General features: G+C 39.5%; 1 protein-coding gene across 5 annotated transcripts in view; it reads left to right on the forward strand.

Annotated features, from left to right (window-relative positions):
- Window positions 1–18,880: 18,880 nt before the first annotated feature.
- LOC121318574 (nuclear pore complex protein Nup50-like) overlaps window positions 18,881–27,828 on the forward strand; it is a 37,394-nt gene continuing 28,446 nt past the window's right edge. For 4 of the 5 annotated variants that reach the window (XM_041255393.1, XM_041255394.1, XM_041255397.1 and 1 more), the window contains exons 1-2: window positions 18,881–19,049; window positions 26,425–26,498. In XM_041255393.1, the coding sequence (XP_041111327.1) occupies window positions 26,430–26,498 (69 nt within the window). In that variant the 5' untranslated portion in view covers window positions 18,881–19,049; window positions 26,425–26,429. Of the gene's footprint in view, window positions 19,050–26,423; window positions 26,499–27,828 lie in introns of those variants that run through there. The other variant, XM_041255395.1, reaches the window with a different exon arrangement.

Consider the following 27,828-nt stretch of genomic DNA (forward strand, 5'->3'; position numbering starts at 1 on the left):
GAGGATTAAAGGATGTGTTACAGTAAGAATACCTCTGTTAAGAAATGGGAACAAGACTAAAAGGCTAAAATATTCACAAGAACACAGCAATTGGACTATGGAACAATGGTTAAAGGAGCTTTGGACTGTTGATGGAAGGACAACACCTGTGCCTTCTGCCAGTTCTGTTGTCAATTCAATGCTTGTCTTCTTTCTGTTCCTTAAGGATATTATCTCAAGTATGGCTCATCCTTGTTAGACAGTTTTTTGGGTCTTACAGTCCTGGGATTGTCAATTACAGATGTCAATGTTTTTCTTTGTAATTGTTGATTATGCTTCGGATACCACACCTTGAAAATCATTAGGAACTTATGTCGCTTATTAGCAACCTCTTGGTTCCCAGCAAAAAGTTGTTATTAACCAAATAGTGTTATTAAGCAAAAAGCCACATTTTCAAGTGTGTGTATAATATATATATATATATATATATATATTTGGAAAAGTGAAGTATACTATAGTTGTAAAAACAGCACACTGAAATACCCATGTTGGTTCATTGCAGTGTTAAAAAAATGAACATGAAAAAACACCAAATATCGGAACAAACAACTGTTTACTAATACTATACAGATGTGTAAAACAAAAAATATATACAGTACTGTATACATACTACAACAACCTACTAACAAGATCCTTAATAAGAGTAAACAAACTTGATATACAGGTCTCACATTTAATACAGAAGCATCATTTTAAAAGTAGTAGTTGTCCAATTATTTTTTTTTTTTTTAATGATTCGCCACCTCCAGCTGTAAATCTCACTCAATTTTGTGTGCAGCTTCGTAGCCAATTTTAAAATGCGGGATACAACTGGATTTGACATGTCATTTCTGCTATCCGTACTTGTTTAGCACAGGGGTTCACTTAATGCCTCCAGAATCCGAATTTTATCGGCTATATAAAAGTGTCTACACGTTTTGAAGCCATGATGTTAGACGACAATTCGACTCAATGAGAGTACAGCTGCGTTATGAAGACTGATACAAATAGACGCTGCGTGCCGTAGCCTTAAATTGTAAAAAAAAAAAAAAAATTAAAAAAAGTTATTAAGTGGTTAATAACCAAAAGTTGTCTATCAGGGTTATCTACTGTAAAAAATTGTGAAAGTGCACCCCTAGTAGAAGGTTTAGGTAGGGCTTTGCTTCATTTAAGTAGTGACCAATGTGTACGGGTGGAGCAGACAGAATAAATCACCATCCTGCACATTTATTTCAGCACACTCAGTTCCAAACGTAACAAAATAGTATTTTCACTCAGAAAATAAATAAACTAAGTAAAACCCTTGCCGTGAAAGGCGCCAAGAAAACAAATTAATTTCCCTACCTAATGAAAGAGCTAATTTTTTTTGCCTTCAAAACAAACAAAATGGTAAACTCCCAGTTTAAAAAAATGTAAACGAAAAACAAGGTTACAGAACAGAAAATGGTAATGAAAAGCACGCCAGCCTTTTCAATGGGTTCCTGCAAACACTTCAACATCTCCTTTTTTTAATTTTTTTTTTTTTTTTTTATTGAATTTCTATATTTAAAAAAAATCCCAAACACCTCTCTCCCTAAACAAAGGAGTTGGCTCTCCTTGTATATGTGTTGCTGAGCTTAATTGATCCTCAGTTAATCCATTTTTAAATTAAGCACCAGCCACATTCTGCATGAGGATTTGGCAGAGATGGGATTTTAACCCCATCCCTGCCAAACAAATTCAAAATATTTAATGTTTTATTAACCCAGTCTTGAAAACAGACTACCTGTGCAGGGCTTCTGTCCTGCCACAATATATACATTAGGGGCAGATGCCTGTTTGTGCACTAGATTTTAAAACTGCTTTAATACTTGATACAAGGTCCAATTAAGTGATTTAGGGTACACTTGAAACAAAAACCAGGAGGGACACTGGCCCTCCAGGAACAGGATTGGAGACCCCTGTAGTAAAAGCTTCACCATTACTTTCTGCATCAGTTCAAACAGCTGAATACTATACAAATTCTGACATTACTAGTTCACTGAAAAAATAAACTTTAAACACAACTTCAGTGACTACTTTAGCATTAAACATTAACAGATCTTCAGGAATGAAGCCTGGTTTATCTTTAGAGCAGGGGTCTCCAATCCTGGTCCTGGGGGGCTGGTGTCCCTCTGGTTTTTGTTCCAACAGTACTCTAAATTGGTTAATTGGACCAATTAAGTGCTTATTAGAAGATTAATTGGTCCAATTAATTAATTTAGGGTACAGTTGGAACAAAAACCAGGAAGACCAGCCCTCCAGGACCAGGATTGGAGACCCCTGCTTAAGAGCATGGTGTAAATCGGTCCGGGAGGCCCGGTGTCCCTGCAGGTTTTTATTCCAGCTGCACCCTAAAGTACTTTATTGGACCTTATTAGAAGCTTAATTGGTCCAATTAACTAATTCAGGGTATGGCCAGCCTTTTCAAGAGCTCCTGCAAATGGGGGCAAGGCGAGAGCAGGAGCAGCAAGGGTCAACAGTACAACCTCCCGTCCCCCAGCAAGCACCAGCTCTGCCGGCTGACTACACCGAGCTGCCGCCTGACTGCACAGAGCTGCTGTCCACTGCTGCCAAGCTGCCTGTTGCAAGCGCTAGAGGGTCCTACGCCACTACCAGTGTTGCTACTGCCGATATTGTCCTTGCTGGTAACTGCAAAGACAACCTCTTTACAAGGATGCTAACCTCCTTACAAGGATCGAGGAGGAAAAACTGGACATGAGGGGAGAGGGGCTGTGTTTTAAGGGAGGAGGTGGCCGATTGCGGTTATAAGTTGCATTGCGCCCTGTAAACTATTTATGGACAAAAAGAGACTAAGGTGGGGGCAGTGTAACGATCTGCTCATTTTTGTTGTACTGTAGTTCTGTGTATGCGTGTTTACGCGCTGTGTGTCTTATGTCATTCCCGTTGTTTGTAATTGTGTTCCCTGTATTTCCCGCCATTGTTTAACTCTGTCTCTGTTGCTGTGTGTCCCAAGCCTGTACGAAGGGGCAGGTTCTTTGATTTGATTCAAGGGCAAGAGGTGTCAGGCCGTCACCGATGCCAATGGTGGACAGGCATACCCGTTACTGATTTTTGTTGACCTTGAACTTTGTTTGACCTTTGAAATGTCTTAATGATTTATGTACAGGTTAAGCTTGTGAGCTATGCATTGTTACGTACATGTTTAGCAGAAGCACAGCAACTCAGCAGTGAATCATGGGCTTCTCAATTATGCAATAGTGTTGTCACAGTAATAATCATCCACACACAATCGCTTTGAATCCCACTGGCAGTGCTTAAAATTTAGAGTCATGGTTGTTTAAGCCTGATGCTTCCACATGTAAATCCAAGGGAGAAACATGCCCATTCCCTGCATGCAGGGCTTTTATAAAACATGTTGTTGTTAATGATCTTCAGAAGTGACGAATCTTAACATAGCCGAGCTAAACCTGTCAGACTCTTCTATCAGAACTAAAATCACAATTTAATTTTCTTTTTTTTTTTTAACTGTGCGCTTAACTTTAGTTCATACTAGTGTTTCTTATTGCATTTACTCAAATGCTGTGTATTTTGTATTTTTTTATGTCAATGTTAATATGCCTTGATCTGAGGAGCTGCCTGCTTTATCGTTGCCTGCCACAGATACAGCCAAAGACGCTTCCTTTTGATTTCTTGGCTGTACCCAACAGTGCTCTGGCTGGCACTAATAATTTGTATTTTTAATAAAATAAAATGTTGCAGGTTTTCAGAGGGTTTTTTTAAAGAAAAAGTTTAGTTAGTTTTCTGTTTCATCTTGATTACTTTTTAGAGCTCTCAAACATGTCTTCTCGTGGTTCTCATCCCACCTGAGCTCTCAATTACTTAATTAGACCTTTAATTGAACTAATAATTTAAAAAATGTAATTCTAAAAACGTGCAGAGTTCAACTTATAAAACTTTATAGCTAACTTGAACTTAAGAGCTGAGTCTTATTAAGCAAATTATTAATTCAATTAAGGGTTTAGTTAAGTAATTGAGGGCTCATTTGGAGTGAAAACCAGAAGACAGAGGGGGTCCCCAGGACCACGGTTGGGAAGCCCTGCTCTAGTAGATTTATAAAATACATCAGTAACAACTCCCACAGAACACATGTGGTAGTCCTTACATCTATTATGGCCAGATAATGTATATTTCAGGCCAGTACCATCCTGTTCTTAAAAGCATGGCAGTATAAACAGTTAAATGGCATGATTAGTTAAAACCAAAGGATTACAGCGTGAATCAGAGCATCACAATTCAGCTGTTTTTCCATTTTTTTTGTCCTTGATGTGTTTCTAGGAACAGCAAAGGGTTCTAATAAGAACAGGATGTATGAAAAAAGGCTCAACATTATTGATTCGCTTTGGCTTTCATATCATAGCTCTACCATGAGCTGATATCAAACTGCTCAGCAAGCTGCCCAGTTCATCAATACTGAGTGTGAAAAAAGAAAGCAATTTAACGACAATAATTTTAGCTGACATACTGGAATCACACTGCAACATTTGAATGCTTCATGCTTCAGAACCCTTACTTCTCTCCAATGAAGAGTGTGGCACTAGAATTGGACTTGTTATACTTAAAATGATACACACATTCTCATGCTTTGGTATCTAAATATTCTATTAAAGCACATTCAAAGACTAAGACACATCACTGCTAAATGCTGTATAGACAGGGGATCACATAGCTTTTACTATTAGGTTCTCATGGGAGTACCTACAGAAATGGTTTGGTATGCACCAAAATTAGGGTACGCTATCTAGCTCCACCTCCTCTGTCAGTTCTAACAATTGGGATGTTAAAGATCAGGTGTGCAGATTTGAAGCTACATTTTCTTAATATTTATCTATAAAACCCATGACAGACTAGATGTTCTAATATAACTACATCAAATACATCAGATTGACAATGTAAACAAGCACCTGTGTCATGTTTTGTCTGTGCGTGCTGTTGTGAATCACAACGGAAAATGCAAACAATCATGCCAGTGAAGTTCGATCCAAGCTGTACTGTAAAGTATGGTGGCCCAGTAAGTAAAAAACAAAACAAAAAATATATATTTTTATATTGTGTTTACAAAACCACAGTCCTCAAACTTTGGTTCCCTTTCAATTCAAAGATGGCCACCAAAACATTGTTTATGGGATATACACCTGCCTATTGGTAGGTGTCACTGAGCTCTTTCTATCAAAGCTGCCGATATACCCCCTTCCCTCTGTGTCCTTCTCAGTCTAGCCTACCGAGGGTATATAACCGTCACTCAAGGAAAGATCTGTCTTTTTTCGCTTCTCAAGATTGGTACCGTAAGACCTTTCAGCGTTGCATTGAGCCTTTTTATTATTTAAAAAGCTCTGTGTTGAGTTGCTGCTAGCTCCCCTGCACTTCGTGCTGAAAGCTGGCTCGCTGCTTTCCCGGAATCAGTAGCTCCTAATTCGTAGCCTTTTTTCTAATTCTTTCTATATTCAGCACCTTCTCTCTACGTGTGTCAGGCTGCTTCTCTCCTGTCTGTTGTCTGTGTGGTCAACTGCCAGTAAGCAGTATTATTAAGAGTGAGTGTGTGTTTTTCACCCTTTCTTAGTTGGGAGAGCGTGGCTACTCCACTGGAGCTGGGCCTGCCTTGTCCCTGTTGTTGAGTTAGCCCACCAGCCACCTGCGGGCTGACGGTCGGGCCTTGTTTTGATTGTGCTGCGTGTCCCCATGCTTACGCAGAGGAATAGCTGTAGCACGGCTGCTTACAGCTGGACCAGCCATGTACTCCTCACCAAGGCTTGCCCCGTTGTTGAGTTGAGATATACTCAGGCTGCATTGGCCTTTCACCACGTGTGTTAGGCCTTACAATCGAACAGACAGTGTGCTCTCCCACATCTGTACTGCTGTATTATTATTATTATTATTATTATTATTATTATTGCATTTTTGTATTGTTGTATTCTGTTCGCTGTATTGCTAAAGTCAATCGCCTGCTGAGGCTTCCACCCTGTCGCCCTGTTCCTACCCTGACAGCGCTGCTCAGGTGTGTGATCACGCAGTCAGGGTAGGCACCGTTGTATAGCTGCCCCCGGTGTTTTCTATATACCGTGGTGTGTGTTCGGCCCATGCTACTTCGGTACCACGGTGCGCACAGTGCTCATTGACTCACAGTACCCGATACAGGCAGTGCGCCGACGCTGCACGGTACTCGGTGCATGTGGTGTGCACGGTTCCAGGCGCTACACGTTACTTGGTGCAAGTGATAAGCCCGGTGCTCGGTGCACGTGGTACACACGGTGCTTGATGCTCGGTGCACATTATGCCAGGTGCTGCATGGCACTGGGTGTACACGGTGCACACTGTGCTCATGCACATGGTGTGGACAGTACCTGTTGCCCATTGCTTAGTGCACTCGGTGCGCATGGGTCTCGGTGCTGCACGGTATTTGGTGCACGTGGTCCATGCGGTACTCGGTGCACGAGGTGCACATTATACCTGGTGCTGCACAGCATCGGTGCATGCGTTGCGTAAGGTGCTCAGTGCACACGGTGCGCACAGTATCTAGTATCTAGTGCAGCACAGTACTCACATGGTGCTCTCGGTACATGTTGCATGTAGTGCGTTAGTACTGTAGTAGCCAGTGCAAGTTTGCACGTGCTCTCTATCACGTACTCCGCTGTAGGCACCCCCTATACGCTGTGCGACCCAGCTATGACAGGCAGGGCTGGGTTTCATGCCTGTGAGGCCTGTGAGACTAACATGCCACAGGAGGACAGGCACTCCATGTATGTGCGGTGCTTAGGCCCCGAACACACCTCTTCATCCCTGCAAGGCTCTTATGGCATCTGCGAGCCTTTTCATCCCCGAGTGCTCACTAGTTGCCTGGTGAAAGTCAAACGGGGACGTCCCCCGTAGCAGGTCCTTCCCAGCCACGCCTCCACTGTCACAGAGCCCCTCCGTGGGGAGCCCACGCCCGCAGGCGTCTGTGTCCACCCACAGCTGCTCCCCGTTGCCTAGCAGGCGTGGGACAGTATGGACATGAAAGCCCACATCAGTTGGATCATGGAGCTTTGGAGAGGCAGCAGGCTCCACCGCCTCCGGGCACAGACCCCCGTGTAGCTCCACCCTCACCCCCAGTGCCATCCATAGTCGCTGTACCGCCCCCTGATCTCCCCGTGGGAGAACAGGGTGAGCGGGAAGACAGGGCACTTTGTTCTGACAAGGATGTGCTTTCCATTGCAGCCTCGTGGGGGGAGTCCATTTTCCCAGCAGAGATGGAGGTCGAGGCGGAACCTGAGTTCCCGACCGAAGTGGTCCCTAGTTCTGAGGTTTCCTCGATTACTAGTGCAACACCGCTGTCACGGTCGATGCCCACACTCATGGGGCGCACAGCAGCTTACCTGCAGGTCCCCTGGGCAACAGAGGCAGAGCCACGACGCTCCGTTTTTCGGCCGCATGACATGCCTCCTCGGCCCCAACCCTTCTTCGCTTTCCCTGACTTCATAGAAGAGATGCGCTCCTCTTGGGACCAGCCAGCCACAGTGCCTGCTCAGTTGAGACGTGGTTCTCAGCTGGCCTTGCTGGAGGGGGCAGAGAAGCTGGGCCTGGTGGGGTTCCTCCCCGTAGACTCCACCATCGCATCCTTGGTGAAGGCTCCACCGGTAGGAGGTCTGCCCAAGGACCCTATGTGCCTGAACCTGCAATGCAGGTTACGGATACACATGTCCGGAGGTCTTACGTGGCGGGGGCCCAGAGTACCTGCTTGGCTAACACATAAAATATGCTGGTTGCGTACATGGACGGTATATTGCATGACACCCTGCTCCCAGAGCCGATGGCCATGGAGTTGCAATTATTATCGCACTCGTTGCTCCAGATCTCCAGCCTGCAGGGGCAGGCCCTGGGCCGGAGCCTGGCTGGCCTAGTGGTCGTGCACAGACAGCTGCACTCTTGGATCCCCCTATATCGGCAGGCTACAATTTTGGTCCAGTAGTGGAGGAGATGCTGCAGCGGTCATTCTGAGAAAGTGAGGCATCTAGGCAGGGAGCTGTGTTGCTCCCTCCCCCCCTCCGGCGCGAGGTAGGTCAAGCCTCTGGCATACACCAATACGGTTACGCACTTCAGTTTCACTTGGGACCTCCTCCTTTTCGCGGCATCACGACTACGTTTGTGACGGATCCGCTTCAGGCTTAGGTGCTCCAGACCGAAGTGGCAGCCTTGGACAAGCACGCTGTTCGTCTCGTAGACCTCACCTCTCATGGGGAGGGGTTCTACTCAAAACACTTTCTGGTACCGAAGAAGGACGGTGACTTTCAGCCCATCCTGGACCTGCGGTTCCTCAACCTGTTTCTGAAATAGAGGAGGTTCCAAATGCTGACTCATCGTCACATACTCCAGTCTGTCCGGCCGGGTGACTGGTTTATCACGGTGGACTTGGGGGACGCGTATTTTTACACCCCATTCGTCCACAGCACAGGAAATATCTCCACTTCGCCTTTCATGTGCTGCCGTTCGGCCTCTCCCTGGCTCCCTGTATGTTCTCAAAGTGTGTAGACGCTATCCTTGCCGCCTTGCAGCTGCAAGGGGTTAGAGTGATGAACTACCTCGATGACTGGTTGATCTGTTCCCAGTCACGGGAGGGAGCGGTGGCCCACATGGCATTGGTGACGAAGCATCTGGTGGGGCCTCACCATCAACGATGCCAAGAGTTGGCTGACGCCGGTGCAGTGCACAACATATGTGGGCTCCGGCTGGACTCAGTAGCAACTCAGTCGGACAACAGTAGCATCTCTCCAGCACCACCTCTCCCTGTTTCAGCAGGGATCAAGGGTGCTCCTTTGTCTTGTGCCAGAAGTTACTGGGTCTGATGGCTGTAGCGATATCAATCATCAAGCTGTGCTTACTGTGCATGCGCCCGCTGCAGCCGTGGCTCAATGCGTTTCATTTACATCCCAAGCGCAACAGGCACAGTTGGCTGACAGTGTGTCTTGCATACGCAGCAGCCCTGCGCTGGTGGAGGACTCCCTCTCACCTGCGCCAAGGAGTCCGAATGGGAGTAGTTTCCAACCGCAGGGTGGTGACGACGAACGCTTCCAACTCACGGTCTGTGAAGGCAGAAGAATCAGTGGACCCTGGTCGGGACGCTGGACATCCCTGTATATCAATATGCTGGAGCTGCAGGCCGTGTTCCTTGCCCTCCAGCACAAGAAACATGTGTTAATCCGCATCGACAACACATCAGTGGTGGCTTATGTCAACCACCAGGGTGGCCTTTGTTCCCCGGGGTTACATCGCCTCGCCTTCAGGCCTTTGACTTGGCCCCAATGGAACCTGCTGTCCCTTCGTGCGATGCATGTCCCGGGCGTGGACAATCGGGCGGCAGACCTCCTCTCGAGGGAGAGTCCGCATCTGTTGGAGTGGCGGCTCCACCCACAGGTGGTGGAGCGCATTTGGGAATGGTTCGGGAAGGCGCAGGTCGATCTCTTCGCCTCGGCGGAGACGACTCATTGTCCCCTGTGGTACTCCATCCACCGCTTAGGCGGTCCACTCGGCGTTGATGCCCTAGTCGACACATGGCCCAGAGCACTCCTTTACGCATTCCCGCCTCCCGGCCATTCTCAAAAAGGTCCGGTCAGAGAAGGCATCAGTTCACCTAGTGGCCCCCAGGTAGCCCAGGAGAATCTGGTTCTCGACCCTGTGCCAGCTATTGAACAACCCGCCATGGGAGATCCCGTTTCGCCCAAATATTTCCAGGATTGGTGCCGTACTAATGGTCATGATCCAATCTCTTGTCCCATGCCTGTCATCTTACAGTTTCTGCAAGATCTGCTTGAGGCTGGTAGATCACCTTCCACACTGAAGGTATACGTAGCAGTTATTTCTGCTTGCTACTCTCACGGCTACTCACCCTGAATGGAGCCTTGAGGTTGTACTGGAGGCCATCACGCAGGCCCCGTTTGAGCCTATATACTCTACTCAGTTGAAGTATCTGTCTATGAAGACAGCTTTCCTCTTGGCTGGGAAGGGAATGTTGGTTTACCTATCATAAACCTGGTTCCCTGAAAGAGAAGATGGCCACCAACCGCAAGGTTGCGTCGGTCGTCATCATGGTTTCGTCGCGAAAAGAGAGAGATCCTTACCTGTGTGATGGTTATATACCCTCGGCAGGCGGGACTGAGGAGGTCACCGAGGGAAGGGGGCCTATTGGCATCTTTGATAGAAAGAGCTCAGTGACACCTACCAATAGGCAGGCGTATATCCCATAAGCAATGTTTTGGTGGCCATCTTCTCTTTCAGGGAACCAGGTTCACAAAATTTAATGGTTCTCACATACCTACCCCACCTCTACTTATCTCTTACACGCTCAGTTTGGGAAGCGATGAAACATTAGCGAGCTTTGACAATGCCACTCCCCGTAACTGCATCCCTCTTCTCTGAATGGACAGTAAATCGAGATCCCTGCTATCACTGGTTGCTTCAAGTGTCCAAAAAAAGAAAATCATTGATGTTACTAATTGGAGTTTCCACCTATCACTCGCCATTTTTTTTTTTTTTTTTTTTTTTTTTTTATAAAACCTTGACGCAGCCAATGATAGCGCTAGCAATATGGATAGCGCTAGCAATATGGGGACTGGTATTTAATTATCGTCTTGAGACTCAATGGAATTATGTAAAATCGGGAAGTTAGGCAGATATGTGTCACAGCAAGATAATATGCAGCCTCATTGCCTTAATGAAAAATGCTTTCCTGTTAAAAATGGACCGACAGTACGCATTTGCGTCTTAAAAACAACATGAAAGTCGTTATACCTGCGTACCAGTTATGTGAACCCCTGTGTGTACACTGTATAAATAACTACAGTATATATATATATATATATATATATATATATATATATATATATATATATATATATATGAATGAATGTACATTATATATCTATTAGCTCTGTACTTACTGTATATAATATATATATATATATATATATATATATATATATATATATATATATAGAGAGAGAGAGAGAGAGAGAGAGAGAGAGAGAGAGAGAGAGAGAGATTTTGTTTATTGGTTTCTGGTAGGTACACATTTTATTTTTAATCTTTTTTAAGACACTGGTACACAAGTTTGCAAACACACGCAGACCTTTACAAAGACAGCTGTTCACAAAGACAATCATCAAGTAAGTGACCATTGATTAGTTTCCCCTGACAACAGCGGAACCATTTAGAAACTGCAATACTTGTTAATTCAGATGTCAGATATTATTATTATCATAATTATTATTACACAATATACCATTATAAAATTAATTCCTTGGCCCAAAACTACCCAAAGAAAATAAACATGAGCATGCCTTTCATATTGCTGACTTAATAAAAACAATAATGTCAGAGTGCTACAGACCAGTACAAACACATTGCATGCTTAAGATTTCTGATGCAGAAATCAAAAAAATGAATCCACACATCCAGCTTTTTTAGGTAAGCGTTCCATTTTCAATTTTACCTTTAAGGTAATGTTCATATGCACATTAATGGGTAAGGGTGTCTGCCAAGAAATAATAATAATAATAATAATAATAATAATAATAAATAATAATAATAATAATAATAATAATAATAATAATTACGTGCAGTTCACAAGGAGGTTACGCCTATTTAATTTCACTAAATCGGGGAAAGCATAAGTGTTTCCCTTTCAATTCGAAAACGACCACCAAAGACATTTTGTATGGGATATGCCTGCCCATTAGATAGGTATCGCTGAGCTCTCTATACCAGAGCTGCCAATAGGCCCCTTCCTGGGATGATGCATTTGGTCCCGCCCACCGTGGGAATAAAACTGTCATCCCAAGGAAGCCATTTCTCTTTTTCCATCGAACCCGTGAGGGCGATCGATGCAACCCAGTGGTTGGCGGTCGTCTTCTCTTTCAGAGAACCAGGGTTACGGTAAGTAACCTAAAGTTCCATTTCAATTCGAAGATGACCACCAATGACATTACGTATGGAATAATGTATACCAGAGCCGTCACTAGGGAGAAGGTATAGAGAGCTCAACGATACCTATCCAATGGGCAGGCATATCCCACATGTAATACCATTGATGGTTGTCTTCTCTCAGTGGAATGACAACCATTACTGAATGGGAATAGCCCTCTCTGACCATCAATCAGCATATATAAAAAAGCTGCCCTATCAGGACCTGCTGTGAGGAGGAAGTCCCTCCCACTTCCTGCTGAAGAGGGTCGTCCTCACAGTAGCATATTTCCATTTTCTCTCTCATATCACTGACAGGTCACAGATTGCCTCGTCTGAATTTGGCTGATTTGTTGGTTTCAAACCTTCAAATTGTTTGTGCACATGATAATATTACGATTTCGAGCGCTGAGCAAGAGTGCTGCTGCCTTATTTTCGCATCAGTTTACTGACTAGAGCTGGTTTCGACCCCTTTCAGATTGGCAAGTGGCCATTACTCTCTGTTTCACTACCTTGTGTAGTTTTTCTACTCTGTTTTGAGCTGTTGTGGTGCTGTAGAGTGACCCCGCAGGCTCGCGGCTCCTATAAGCTGATTATTCAGCCTGAGCGACCTCAAAAAAAAAAAAAAAAAACAGCTCAGGCCTACGCACCCCTCTCACGTCCGGGCTCTCCTAATGCGGCTGCTCTGGCCCTTGGTGGCGACGTCGATTGACACGGCTACATCAGCCCAGCATTGGCTGTGCTTGTCTGGCGCAGACCCCCACGCCGATAAGGCACAAGTTTGGAACACTTTTCAAGCACCTACCCCGGCCCCAGTTGACTCGGCACCGGTGAGAACATCTTCGGCACCGACCGTGCTCCCTATTAGAACCAATTGACCGACAGCGCTCTCCTCGATAACGATCTTGACGCTGAGTGACTCCCTGGATGGGAAACGGTAAACACTATTTGCAAGATATGTGTGGTACAACAAACCAAATATAGAAATATACTTTTTTTATTGTCATAAATGAACTGCTAGCCGGGGTTAACTGTATAGAAGAACAACATTCAGAATTGCCGACCTGCAGACAAGAGGGCGTGTCACTCGCATTCCTCATGCCAGCGTGGTTATTTTCTCCTGCTGGAGGTTCAAAACAGTTTGGAATCTGGCCTCAAACCACTTATTCTTCCTCCCCACAATTTCTTTCATTACACACCACATTCCCACTGTCCTTACTGTAATACAGACTACTCAAAACATCAGAGAAATTCGTAATGATCGCTTTTACAGTCTGAAGCCATGTATATCTCTTCTCTGTTCCTGGTATTTATTCCCCTAGTGATGTCACGCCAACTTCGTTCATCATCGGTGCGATGTTGGTATTTTCTGGAATTACCGATTGTTTTAGGTCTCAGTGCCATAAAATTGATCATGGAGATTTAATTTCTTGCTCATTGTGAAAGTAAACCAAGTACGATCCCAAAGTCAAAAAATGATTTTATATGTGAGATATGGACTTTAAACAGCAATGATAAAAAGAAACTTAGGAGCATATGTTTAATTACTCCTATTAATTTCCCACATTAATGTTGCAAAATGAGAAACAAGTTGACCGTGTTATAATTTCATTATTTAAAGATTGGTTCTACAGTAGTTTTGTAAAATTGTAAGCCTTTCAGAAAAATGATTCTTTGCCAATGTCTTCTGTGACCTTTATTATATAGTTTATTGAGTGTAATGTCCTCAGTCAGACCGCAATACAAACTTGTGTGTCCCTGTGACGTCAGACCAGGCAGTACATGGGCACAGAATGGTGAGTGAAAGTGCTGTTGTGCCGATTTATTGTAAAACAAATGATTCAAACAAAACACTGCACACAGAACAAAATGGCACAGTGGCCAAAATAAACAGACAAGGAACAAACAAACAAGTATCTTGCTGGTGTATAGCCAGCACGCATAGCAATTGCAATGTTTAAGCTTCTTTTTTTTTTACCTCCTGACTCTCGTGTCCCTTCTACAGTAAAGTATAAAATATGACAATGTACTATCTAGCAGTGAGAGAGTTTAGCAGTCAATCTCTAGACTGCCCTCCCCTCTGAGCGGCAGGACCTGCAATAAGTGCTAATGCATTGTGCCTTGATGACCCCGCACCCAGACCTTCATTGTATTACTGCCATTGTACAAAATGTCTCATTAATAATGTACTGAAAGCTGACGTGTCTAGTACTGTAAGTTGGGTTGCACTTAGAGGCCGAGGTAAGGGACAGCATTGAGCTGTTTAAAGGGTCTGGCAAGTACTGGAGATGGGGAACAGGCTGATCCTATGGGATACTTTATTCATTGCTGTCAACACCTATTTGCTTTCCAAGTTAAAAAGATAAAGCTTTAGATTTAACTTTACCCAGCAGGTAGGATATATTACAGCAGCATGGAATTAGGAACCATTAGAAAATAAAGTAATAAAGCAAAGGAGCAGCAATATATAAACAGAGATCTTAGTTGCTAACTGTGACTCCAGATTAGGATATAAAGCACCCATCCCCTGTTAATTGTAGTTAAAGAGTAAGTAACTTTCGACTGTCCACTTACATTTCAATAATGTTTCCAGCACAAAATGTAACTTCCGGCAGACGCTTGATGCATTCATTAGACAGTGTTAGAGGTGTTGCTTTTCATAACCTTGGGGCTGTGTTTTAATGGCTTAAACAGTGCTGGCACTCTGCTGTATGATAAATCACATCAGCATAATTTAACTCCATCTGATTTACTATCATCATTCATGTCCATTCAGAGAGGTGTTCACTCACAGTCTGCAGCGATCATTATTATAAGCTAGAGCAGTGAAAAAAACAGTTACTACTCGCTTTCCTAATATATATTTCATTACAGTCTATGCTGAAGAATGACGTGTAAAAAAAAAAAAAAAAAAAAAAAAAAAAAAAAAAAAATGAAAAACCCACATACTTTATCAATTAAATTAATTAATTAATTTAAGGACACTTTTTCGCTAATGGACACACACACACACACACACACACACACACACATACATACTATATATATATATATATATATATATATATATATATATATATATATATATATATATATATATATATATAATATATATATATATATTTTAGTGGGTAAAAATTTTTTATGTTTTTTTACAATAAAGTAATCATCAGTCATCATATCATCATATCAGTATCATCATCAGTTATAATAATAATAATAATAATAATAATAATAATAATAATAATAATAATAATAATAATAATAATAATAATAATAATAATAATAATAATAATAATAATAATAATGCTGTGTGGTTCAGTGGTTAAAGAAACAGGCTTATAACCAATAGGTGCTTGTTTCAAATCTTAGCTCAGCCACTGACTCACTGTGTGACCCTAAGGAAGTTACTTAACCTCTTTGTACTTTGTCTTCCAGGTCAGACATTGTTGTAAGTGACTCTGCAGCTGATGCATACTTCACACACCCTAGTCTTGTATCTTATAAAGTGCTTTGTGATGGTGGTCCACTATGAAAAGCACTACATAAAAATAATTAGTAGTAATAATATACTATAAGAACAATTTTCCAGTTATTATTTCTGGTGGTTTTAAGTAACGTACTTTTTGTTCAATACAAAAACATAATTTAACAACCAATTTTTAGTTTTTCTCGTCCTCGTCCTATTTATATACATTATAAATATATTTATATAATATATATAAGTTAATAGTTTTCATTCGTTAAGGATTCATAGTATCATATCACCGTCACTGTATTTTATAATTAAACATGGGTACCAAGGTGTTGGTACAAAGGTGGGGAGGTGTTTTTTTTTTATTATTTGTTCTCATTACTGCCCATCACCTGCATGCGCTGCAACAAACACCTCAACAACACTCAGCACTCCACTGTGGTCATATTCCTGGTGGAGCCGGGGGGTTGCCAGGGAAACCTGATGATGTTTTTCTTGCCTTTCACGTGAGTGCTGGTAGCAGAGACATGCTGTAGCCATGCAGCGGTTTGAACACGGCTACACTTCCAGACTAATGACAGTGTGCAAAAGCTGAGGAGGTATTTGCACGTTTGTGTGATTAACATCGCAGCGGTGCTGGAACCAATGCGAGACTGTATCTTATCTCCAGTGAAGATCGGCAACATCGCACAGGCAAGATGCAAACCTCCGCTTCCCACACGACGATGTCTTTAACAGTTCAGCCACTCGGGAACCCCGTTTTCACTACACTTTTACTGTGCTTTACTACACTCTGCTATACTTTTACTATAGTATTATTATTTATGTATTTATTATTTGTCAGATGCCTTTATCCAAGTTGATTTACAGCTGTTACTGGACAGTACTGGGTTACGATGCATTATTTAAATGCAGCATAGTTTACAATAAGTGCAAATTATAGTACTAAGTATAATATGAAATAAGTTGCAACAAGTTAAGATTATAAATATTTGTATCTATAATGACATACGGTAGTTGCAGTGCAATAGTACATCAGCTGTCCAGTAACATGGTGCTTAAGTCAGGCGAATAAAGACGGGTAGATCAAGAGATCTACAAGTGCAGTCGAAACAGGTGAGTCTTGAGGAGGGGGCAGCAGGCAGAGAGATGGGCAGTCGTGAAGTTCCCCCATAGCTGGTATACTGCAGAATTATAATAAAGTGGCAATTGTTCGGGTGGCGTGGTGGTTAGCACTGCTGCCTCACAGCACCAGGGCTCTGCTCCTGGGTTCAATTCCAGCCTACTGGTCTGTCTGTGTGGAGTTTGCATGTTTTCACTGTGTTTGCGTGGGTTTTCTCCAGTTACTCCAGTTTCCTCCCACAGTCCAAAGACATGCTGTTCAGGTTAATTGGTCACTTGAAATTGCAGATTGTGTTTGTTGTGTCCTGCAATGGACTGGCATCCTGTCCAGGGTGTAGTCCTGCCTTGCACCCTGTGTTTGCTGGGTTAGGCTCCAGTGCACTGCAACCCTGTAAAGGGTTAAGCAGTTAATGATAATGGATGGCAGCTGTATACCAGTCAGGGGATATTACATTTTCCCTTCTTTTACAAATATTTAATGTAGATTTTGAATGTATCTATTTACTTGTTGGAACACGGTATTTAAAAAGTATCATTTTTCTTAACAAGAAATTCCTACTTGACAAAATTTTTTTTTTGGAAATATAATAATATTATATAAATAAATAATATAAATATATAATAAGGAATATATTAATATTAATAATAAAATATCATTAAGCAAAAGATAAATGCTACCATTTGATGTTTTGGTTATTGCTTTTTAAAAGTCTTCAAGGCACACCATCTTACCAGATGATCCTCAATGCAGTAGTGGAGCTCCTAACACCAAAGCATGTTTCTGTTAATGTGCTACGAGTCAAAGACAGCACAGTGGCAGGCTGCTACCTGCCATGTGAATAAATACACTGTAAAAAGGAAGGCTTGTGTACATATTCATACAGTGTTATGTAGCCTTTATGAAAGTGTTATGAATTGTACAAGTATATCACTAATATACATCTGTCACAGTTGTAATTTCAAAATTAGAGCTGTCAGTATTATTGAAATGTTGATCACCATGACCTACACCAACAGAATGTACAGAATAAAATACGAATCAGCAATACAGTGATTCTCCAGGTATATGCAGAAATGTAAGTGTAGTATACAGACGAATGAACAGGCATACAGACCCCCGCCTTTATTTCCAGAATCTCAATAACTTCAGCTCAACAATGTTGAATAAATTGACATATGCAATAATGTGAAATGTGACATATCTGTACGGATGAGTGTCTCCACCACATTCCCTTCAGGGGGGATTTCATCCCCAGAGTGCGACAATAAAGCATTGCCATAATGTCTTCATCAAGTCCAGTCCCAATTGGATAAGCAGATGTCAAGATAATTAGAAATACAAAACAGAAACTAGTTGACTTTTACAATAAATCAATGTATCAATGTCTTTATGTAACCTCTAGATACGTTAGTTAACATAGTTATATAGAAATATATATAATATATATATATATATATATATATATATATATATATATATATATATATATATATATATATATATATATATATATATATATATATATAGCTTATATAATATAAATAGATATATATATCCTATATATTTCTCGACCGAATACATACAAAAAACTGGAAAATTTTCCATAAAGGTAACAAGAAATTGATGACATATATGAGTACAGAATATTATAGAATAAGAATTAGAAATGAAATACTTAATCACAAATAAATAAGGAAATTGAATTGAATTGCACTGGCTACATTGGAGGTCAGTGACCTGCAAAAAATTAATACTGTCACCCTAATGAGCAAAACAGGGAAGAATATAATTATATTTAGAATTAAGGATAAGCTTCCAGTTGCATTTTTAAAGTATTACAAATATTACTCAAACATTGTGTTTTTTTCTTTCCTTTTTTAGTTGAGGCGCTCTCTTCTGTTCGAGGTACCTGCGTGTGCGTGTGTATCGAGCTAGACGTTTGAGCCAGAGCTTTGTGAACCGGGATTAAGAATCATGTTTCTTTGTATTGAGGAGCAGCTCCTGAAATCAGTCAAAACATCTTTGCACAAGAAATAAATATATAATAATAATAATATAATAATAATAATAATAATAATAATAATAATAATAATAATAACACAGTATTTGAGTAATTGCAATAAGCAAACATCTTAATAAGGTAAGAGGACAGTAAACATGTACATGTCATTTGAAGCGATTTACTGTTAGAAAATGGGTCACAGGATTTACATAGCCCAGAAAGTGGTGAAGAAACTACAACTCTCACGTGTCTTTACTGCTTGGAGTCCACGAGGCATGCGCAATCCAGCGGCGAGGTGCGCGGTTATTCCGTTTAGAAAATGGCGGAGTGATTAAAGCAAAAGCCAGATTGAAAAGATTGAAGAGGCGGAAAGAAACGGATTCATACAGACAGCGAAGGTTTATATTGAAAGTAACTACATTAGGCTGCAGTACTTTTTCATATCGATTGACAGGAAAAGGGTAAGTTGTTTGTAAATTCAATGTTACTTCACAGTTTTGTTGAGAGGGTTAAATCGTAAAACGGCATGGTCGCGTGATAACAGTACATTATAAATCATCACGTGAGCAAAGAACTGCAAATATTATTCAAATTTTTTTCATATATGCATAGGCGGTGTACTGATTTAAATGTAGTTTGTTGTTTATTAGCGACCGCCCGGCTACTTGAAATTTAATGAGTAGTGTCTCATGTTGACACGCACACCAGAATAATTCCTGGCCAAGGTGGAACCATCTCGAAATTTAAATTGTAATGTTTTTGATTGAATAATTAGTGTGTCATAATACAATGTAAGCGTTCAATGTTGTGCTTCATTTTCATTATTTTTATCTGTGTAGTTATTGTCTGATTCATTTATCGGTGGCAATTGACTATTTGTTTACAGGTGCTTTTAAATTCACCTGGCTAACTGTATAATTGATTCGTGTGAATGCACCTATTTTATTCTCAGCAGTTGCAGATTTTGTTTATTTCATATTTATACATACATGTAACTGCGGTCAAGCTATCATCCACTTTTAAAATCCGGTAAAGCTACCCGACAGTTATCTCTCAATTAGACGCTTAACTTGTAATTGATCACTCCGAGAGATTTAGAATTGCACTGGAATACAACGAGCGATGAAATACACTTTCATATATTTTCAAAAATAATGAAAAACGTAATATTTAATAAGTATGATTGAAATATCATTAATAGCTTATTGTAAGAGTCAGGACGATTATGTGTTTAAACGAGACTCTTGTCATTAAACAACGACGAATGATCATTTACGTAAACTGGTTTTTTTTTTATTTTTTCACACCACACATATATATATATCTTACTTTTTTCATATATATAATATATATATAGTATATATATACACATTGGATCTATTAGTGTAATGTGTCTGTGCGTGTATGTGTGAACGTCATTCGGTTATAGTCGGGATGTCGGTACATACGATAAACACGTCTAAACGTAAATCCTACAGTAATAATAATAAAAAAAAAAAAAAAAAACTTTAGATGTGAGTGAAACTTTATTTTAAGTACATTTATTACCGTAAGTAAAAAATAAAATAATAATAAATAATAATAATAATAATAATAATAATAGATATTAAAATGTCATTTTAATGTATACTATATTATCTCCCTGTGCGGGAAACATGTTGCGTAGACTCCACTTTACTCACCCAGTTTACCAGTCAAGTGGAAGGTTTATATATATTATATATATATATATATATATATATATATATATATATATATATATATATACACACACACACACATATACATACACACGCGCGCGCGCACAAGTTTTTGGCAAAATAAATTGCAATAGTAAGCAGCAAAAAACATGTTCTCAATAATTTAAACAACGTAGAATCTTGCTTTGGCTGTTAGAATCAGCCATTAGTGAGATTTCATTCATACTTATTAAATATTAAGTTTTTCATTATTTTTGAAAATGTATGAAAGCATATTTCGTCGCTCGTTTTAGTCCAGTGCAATTCTAAATCTCGGAATGAAGAATTTCACTGCCTGAAACAGGGAAACTTTACAAGTTAAACGTCTGATAGCATGTCGGGCATTTCGGCAGTGGTTGATAGCTTGACGGCAGTATACGTGCACAGGTGAAAATAGCAATGGGAAGTAATCATTCAGAGCTACTGTACCGTATCAAATTACATTTGGATTGAAACCTGTTAGTTAAACTCTTTTTTTTGTCAGTTTATGCTGCTGTTGCTTGATAGTTATGTTTAAAAATGCAGTGTTATGTGCTTCCACAGTGAGGGTCTAAATAAGAGGGTTTTCAATAAGTTATTTTCAGGAGAATGTAACAATCTCTACATATTTTGTATGTATGCATCCTGCTTCCTTAATATACATGTATCCAAACTGGGCTTTTGTAATTAATTTTGAATGCTTATCCACTTTAACTTGGAAACTGCTGTCTACCACAAGTATATTGCTTGTTTGAGTCCTTGGGGACTGTACTTATCCATGGTTTAGCCTTGCTTTGTATAAACCTCATTGACTTTCCAGTTTAACATGCCAAACTTAAAGGTCAACCACTCTGCAAACTACTACTACGTGCAGAAATAGGATGTTATAAAGGAAATGGATCTATAAAATGGGTTTTTTACCAAAATGGACAAAAATGACATATTTGCAATGGAAGTTGTGTTACCTTGAAACTACCATAGGGTATTTACAGAGCTTATGTCTTGCCACATTATTATCTTTTAATTTTAATCCAGTTTAGCTCATTTTAAGATAATGTTTCCTAACTTGCAACCCATTTTTAATCCCATTTTATAGGCATGTGTCCCTTTTTCATTAGTAAATAAAAAGCAAGTATTTAATCAAAGAGGAGGATGTGTAAGGACCTTCAATAGTATTCACCATGGATTCATCAAGTGCCACATTTCTGAATTATGTAGCATATTTTCAAAACTGCATGGGGTGAACTATGTCTTTTAAAATTGTTCACTGTTCTACCATTTATATGAAGGACAAACTGCTGGAATGGACTGAATATTGAACAGTGTTGGCAGTACTGTACAGTATCTCCAATTCAAACTTCAATAGTCATGTTTTAAGATTGGCTTTAGACATTTTTTTTCTCTGCACCAGCATATTTGAAATTCTTTCAAAGGATGTGCTTAGACTTTTTGCTGACTTCAATTTTCCATCATAATGAAACTGTTAATAGTTCCTGAGTGTTATTTTTGTATCTTGTTGCCTGAAATGACTCTGCTTCAACATATGAAATATACAGTTTGTATTTAGGAAAATCGGTACGTTTTTGTAATGATCAAAGTGTTTTTTTTATTTTCTAATTTTGCCATCTCCTGATCAGCATTGCGGGAAGAAAGAGTGGATGCCCTGCATGTCCTGTTCAGAAATTCAATAAAATACATTTTTATATATACATTAACACTAATTATCCGATCTTTGATCAACCGAACTCACCTGTAATCTGGATGAATTACGTTTGGTGTATTACACACACAGCTTCTGCTGCTAGAACGGCTGCGAGATTTATCTGCCAAAAAAAGGACCAGCAGACTGAGGCAAATGAAAGTTACATAACACTATGTAACACAATTTTTGTTCCTGGGTAGTAAGTGTTATTTCCTAATTGCTTCTGCCTCAAAAGTATAAGAAATGGCTATTATTCCCCACAAACTTTGCTTTTGTGACCAGGACAGTTATATTTCAAAATATCACTATTTCCAATGGGAAAACGGGCAAATGTGTGTCTTTTTGTTCACATAGTCAGAAAAAAAACAACATATGAATCCAAATTAACATGTATTTATACTAAAGTAATACAAAAATGACTACAAAATACTATTTACAGTATAATCGTAAATCTCGAAAAACTACTCGCTTCTAAATCTTTTGTAGTCATTTTTGTATTACTTTAGTATAAATACATGTTAATTTGGATTCATATGTTTTTTTTCTGACTATGAACAAAAAGACACACATTTGCCCGTTTTCCCATTGGAAATAGTGATATTTTGAAATATCACTGTCCTGGTCACAAAAGCAAAGTTTGTGGGGAATAATAGCCATTTTCTATACTTTTGAGGCAGAAGCAATTAGGAAATAACACTTACTACCCAGGAAAAAAAAAAAAAAAAATTGTTACACGTTGTAATTATTCAGACCACCAAAACCTTAGATGGAGCATTGTGTGCTTTAAATTGTTGCAGTTAAGCAAATTAAAACGGCCACCTCGTTCTTGATTTTTCTATTTTGTCAGTACAGGCTGGAGATCCTGTCTGTTATTAAGCAGCTAAGAACTTTTAATCATTTCAATTACACGTTATTACAATGCCTTAACAGCACGTATTAAAATATAGAAACGTTTTACTGAATTTCTGAAGTTTAATGTTAGTTCTGTAATGTGTTAAAGTTGTACTTTGATTTTCAAAGTTTGGTAGGCTATATGGTATGTTTTAATTACAGTATTTCATTACCTTAACTGTAGGTGTTAGTTTTACTGAATTACATTAATTTTTTTGTAAACCTTTGTAATTTTATATGCTTAATGCGATAGAATAGGTTACTAGCTACATATCATCAGTAGGTACATGTGTACTAAGTACTTGTGTGTGTTAACTTTATTGTATACATTAAAGGTACAGTAATTGTTATTGATATAGTCAACTGGATAATTTGCATGGGCTCTGGACCGGAGGTCATGCACATAACCAGAGTATGCTCATAACAGGAGTTGGGGAATACAATGACAATAGGTCTGTAGGTACGTGTGTGTATATACACTACCGGTCAAAAGTTTTAGAACACCCCCATTTTTCCAGTTTTTATTGAAATTTAAGCAGTTCAAGTTCAGTGAATAACCTGAAATGGTACAAAGGTAAACAGTAAACTGCCAGAGGTTAAAGTTTAGGCTACCAAAAACTGAAAAATAATGTACATTTCAGAGTTTTACAAAAAAGCCTTTTTCAGGGAACAAGTAATGGGTTAACAACTTACAGCTGTTCTGCAGCAATGGAAGTAAATTAAGCCTTGAAAGTTGATGCTAACAATTCCTACAGGTGTCCCAACTTTTGTTGATTACTTACAAACCCTTTGTCTGTATAAAAGCAGTGTTGGACCAGGCTGTGTTACTACACCCTCTTAAGCATTATTTGGACAGTACTGTACTGCAGGAAGTAGTATATTGCTATCATAATGTCAAAAAAAAGGCAATTAACAAAGACAGACAGACCATTATAACCCTTAAAAGTGTAGGTCTTGCAAAGAAAGCCAAGGTGTCAGTGAGTACAGTTTCCTACACCATCAAAAGGCACTTGGAAACTGGAGGAAACTCTGACAGGAAGAGGTCTGGCAGACCCAAAGCCACAACAGAATCAGAACACAAGTTTCAGAGAGTCAACAGCTTGCATGATAGGTGGCTCGCAGGACTACAGCTTCAACTTAACACGGGCTGAAGTAAGCAAGTCTCAGTTTCAACTGTGAAGAGAAGACTTCAAGCTGCAGGTTTGACAGGTCTAGTGGCAGTGAGAAAGCCACTCACTCCACTGTGGCAAAGTAAGAAAAAGAGGCTTGCCTGGTCCATGAAGCACTGCCTGTGGGCTACTGAAGACTGGAAGAAGGTCTAATGGACCGATGAATCAAAATTTTAAATCTTCGGTTCATCACGCAGGGTTTTTGTACGCTGTCGAGTAGGTGAAAGGATGGTTCCTCTGTGTGTGACACCAACTGTCAAACATGGAGGAGGAAGCGTGATGGTCTGGGGCTCTTTTGCTGGATCCAGAGTCGGCGACTTGCACAGAGTGAGTGGCACCCTGAACCAAAACGGCTACCACAGCATTTTGCAGCGCCATACAATACCCTCTAGTATATGCCTAGTTGGTCAGGGGTTCATCCCACAGCAAGATAATGACCCAAAACATACCTCCAGGCTATGTCAAAACAACCTTAGAAGAAAAATCGAGACGGTAGGCTTCAAATCATGGAATGGCTAGCACAGTCTCCAGACTTAAACCCCACTGAGATGGTTTGGGATGAATGGGACAGAAGGGTGAAAGCAAAGCAACCTACAAGTGCAACAGATTTGTGAGCACTTCTGCAACAGTGTTGGGAAGAACTTTCCGAACAATATTTTATTTCCATTGTAGAAAGAATGCCACGAGTGTGTTCGGCTGTTATATCTGCAAAAGGTGGCTACTTTGAGTAAAAAATTTAGATTAAATTTTGTTAAACAAAACAATTCCATGATTTCTTTATTTCTTTTAATTGTTTATTTGTTCTATGCTTTAATTTCAGAGTACATTGAGACATTAAACTGCGTAAATTTCAATAAAAACTGGAAAAATGGGGGTGTTCTAAAACTTTTGACTGGTTGTGTGTTGTGTGTGTGTGTGTGTGTGTGTGTGTGTGTGTGTGTGTGTGTGTGTTATATATATATATATATATATATATATATACACACACACACACATATTATATAAGTATATATAATTATATGTATGTGTGTGTGTGTGTATGTATATATATATATATATATATATATATATATATACACACACACATATGTATATGTGTGTGTGTGTGTGTATATATACACATATATATATATATATATATATATATATATATATATATATATATATATATATTAGTGTGTGTTTTAACTGATCAAAATGAGATTCATAACTTTATTTTACCCTTCAATATTTTAACTTGTAATAAAATAGAACAAGTTCAGAAAAATAAACCACCTTGAAATACGTTATACGCTCAATGCAATCACTACTCGGGCAACGCACAGTATGAAAAGTAAAATAAGGTATATAACAGCCAGCATAAACTTCAAATAAATGCCCCAGCGTTTATTTACAATATTTACTATTTGATACTCAGCGTTTATTATGTAAGATCACTAACATCTGCAAATACTTCAGATGCAATCAAGAAAAAGCTGCCTGCACACAACCTTATAGAAACGATATAAGTAAATTACAACATTCCAGCAACAGCGTTAAAGGTTGTGGCAGTGGGTAATAACAGTTTGCATTGTAATAATAATAAAAACAGTAAAATCCACTAGACAGCTTTTTAAATATTGGAACACAAGCATGTATTAAGGTAGGCTTGCAGCACAATAACAAAAAAACAAAACATGGTTTTAAAATTTTAGTAAAAGCAATAGGTATCATCTTTATTAACATATACTATTTATTGTTCACCCTCAAAACTTGTACATTGGTAAGCATGGACAATCAATGAATCAAGCGGATGTAGATATGAGTATAAGCATGGCAGTTCTAGTGTTAAAGTAGTCCGTTAATGTACATTTTGTGTGTGTGTTTTTGTATGGCCTTTCTGCTGGAAATGTGTGAGATTAAGTCAGAAGAACGGGCTCTTGACTGGTGAAACCTCGTGAGCCACAAGCACGATTCCTGCTCCGGTTTACATGGGTTTTTACAGATGTTTCGACAGTGAGAAAACAATTGACCCTGTCGTTAGTTGCCCTGCTAAAAGGACGTCCTTTTGCTGTTTCTCCATGTATTCACGTGGCACTGTCACTGTCATGACTGTAGTTGGTTTTTACATGCATGTAATCCAAGCCATATTTGAGCTAATAGAATACTTATTGTGATATATTTGCACAGGTTTGAACAGTTTGCTAATGAAAGTGCTCTTTGTTTTTGATATTTTATAATTACATGTTTGTAATTTTTAGCTCTTTCCACCAGTTTCAGGAGTTGAACAAACTGTGAAACTATACTTTGGTTTAATATGCATGCAAGTTAAAGAAAGCTGCTGCATTCATATTGTAATTGTTCTTGTCGTGTACAGTTGCAATGGCGAAGAGGGTTGCTGACAAGGAACTCACTGACAGGAACTGGGATCAGGAAGAAGAAAGCGAAGAGGTAGAGCAAAATTAGTTTTGAATGTGTGTATCTAAGGCGGTTTTTGTTCGTTGCTCCCAAAAAGAAAACCGAATGGGTGAATTAAGGATCTACAGTCACAGACAAGTATTGGCACCCTATTCGTGACAATTCAAGAAAACATGTTAAATACAAGACAAAACAAAATAAGTTACATCATTTCAAATGTGTTCATAACAAAAGTATTGACACTTGCATTGTCTGTAGAAACTGAATGGAACTAATTAAATATATTCATTGATTGAACGTCCAAAGAAAATTACGGGTACATCAGGTAGAATTGTCCGAGCAGCAAAAAAGAATCCAAGATTAACAGCCAAGGATTTAACAGGCATAATAGTGCATGAAACAACTTTACAAAGACATTGCACACAGAAGAGTTGTATGTACGTAAACCTCGCTGCAAACTGTTTTATAACTGTTTGTTTTATGAATTTATTTTTAATGTGCCAAGAAATATGAACTGGAATCTGGAGCATTGTTCAACAAAATTCTCTGTCTCAAATACAACTTTTCCCCAAAAATGGATCACAGTATGTTTAAAGAAAAAAGGGAACATCTTCCATTAAGAAAAGCTTGTACCTACACAGAGGGTGTACCATTTTTGTCCAAGGGACACAATGCTAGAAAAATCTCCTTGCCCCCTCCCCGTCGCACAAAACGCACACAAAAAGTAGAATACAACTTGTAGAATTTTGGTTTTATTTAACAGTGAACACAGTCAATCAATTTAGTGATTAACAGGGTTGGATCTAGCCTTGTAGCTCGACTGGTTCACTAAATTCTTCAAGATACACAAAAGATTCCCTGTGACCCCACAGCACATCAACAAATTTATAATATGGGATTCTGATTTGATGTTCTTTCAGTTTTGTAACTGCTCAACCCCAGATTTTTAAAGGACTTGTGTGCAACCTGTGAAGTGTGTCTGCATTTTGTACTGTCTGTGTTTCTACCAAAATGCATGTAATATTTACATTAGGCTCCATCAAATTCTGCAAAGACAAAATGTTTTCTTTTGTTTACTTCTATTATATACTATATATACCAATAAATAACTAATACCGCTTCTGTTCAAATCTATGAAAAAAAAGTTGTGTTTTTAATGTAGCGCTTAAATGTGTAAATGGTAAATAGTAGGGCTGTGTTACAAGATTCGAAGGTTCGTTTGCTAGCCAGGAATTCAAAGGTTTGTCAGGTGGCATTCACACACTGTTTTTTTTTTTTCCTCTCTAACAGAAACCATTTGCAAAAATTGGATCTTTGGATTTGATTAATCCCTATTACGTAAACAAACGTTGTATTAAAATCC

The sequence above is a fragment of the Polyodon spathula genome, chromosome 7 (genome assembly GCF_017654505.1).
Source record: "Polyodon spathula isolate WHYD16114869_AA chromosome 7, ASM1765450v1, whole genome shotgun sequence".
Lineage (NCBI taxonomy): Eukaryota > Metazoa > Chordata > Actinopteri > Acipenseriformes > Polyodontidae > Polyodon > Polyodon spathula.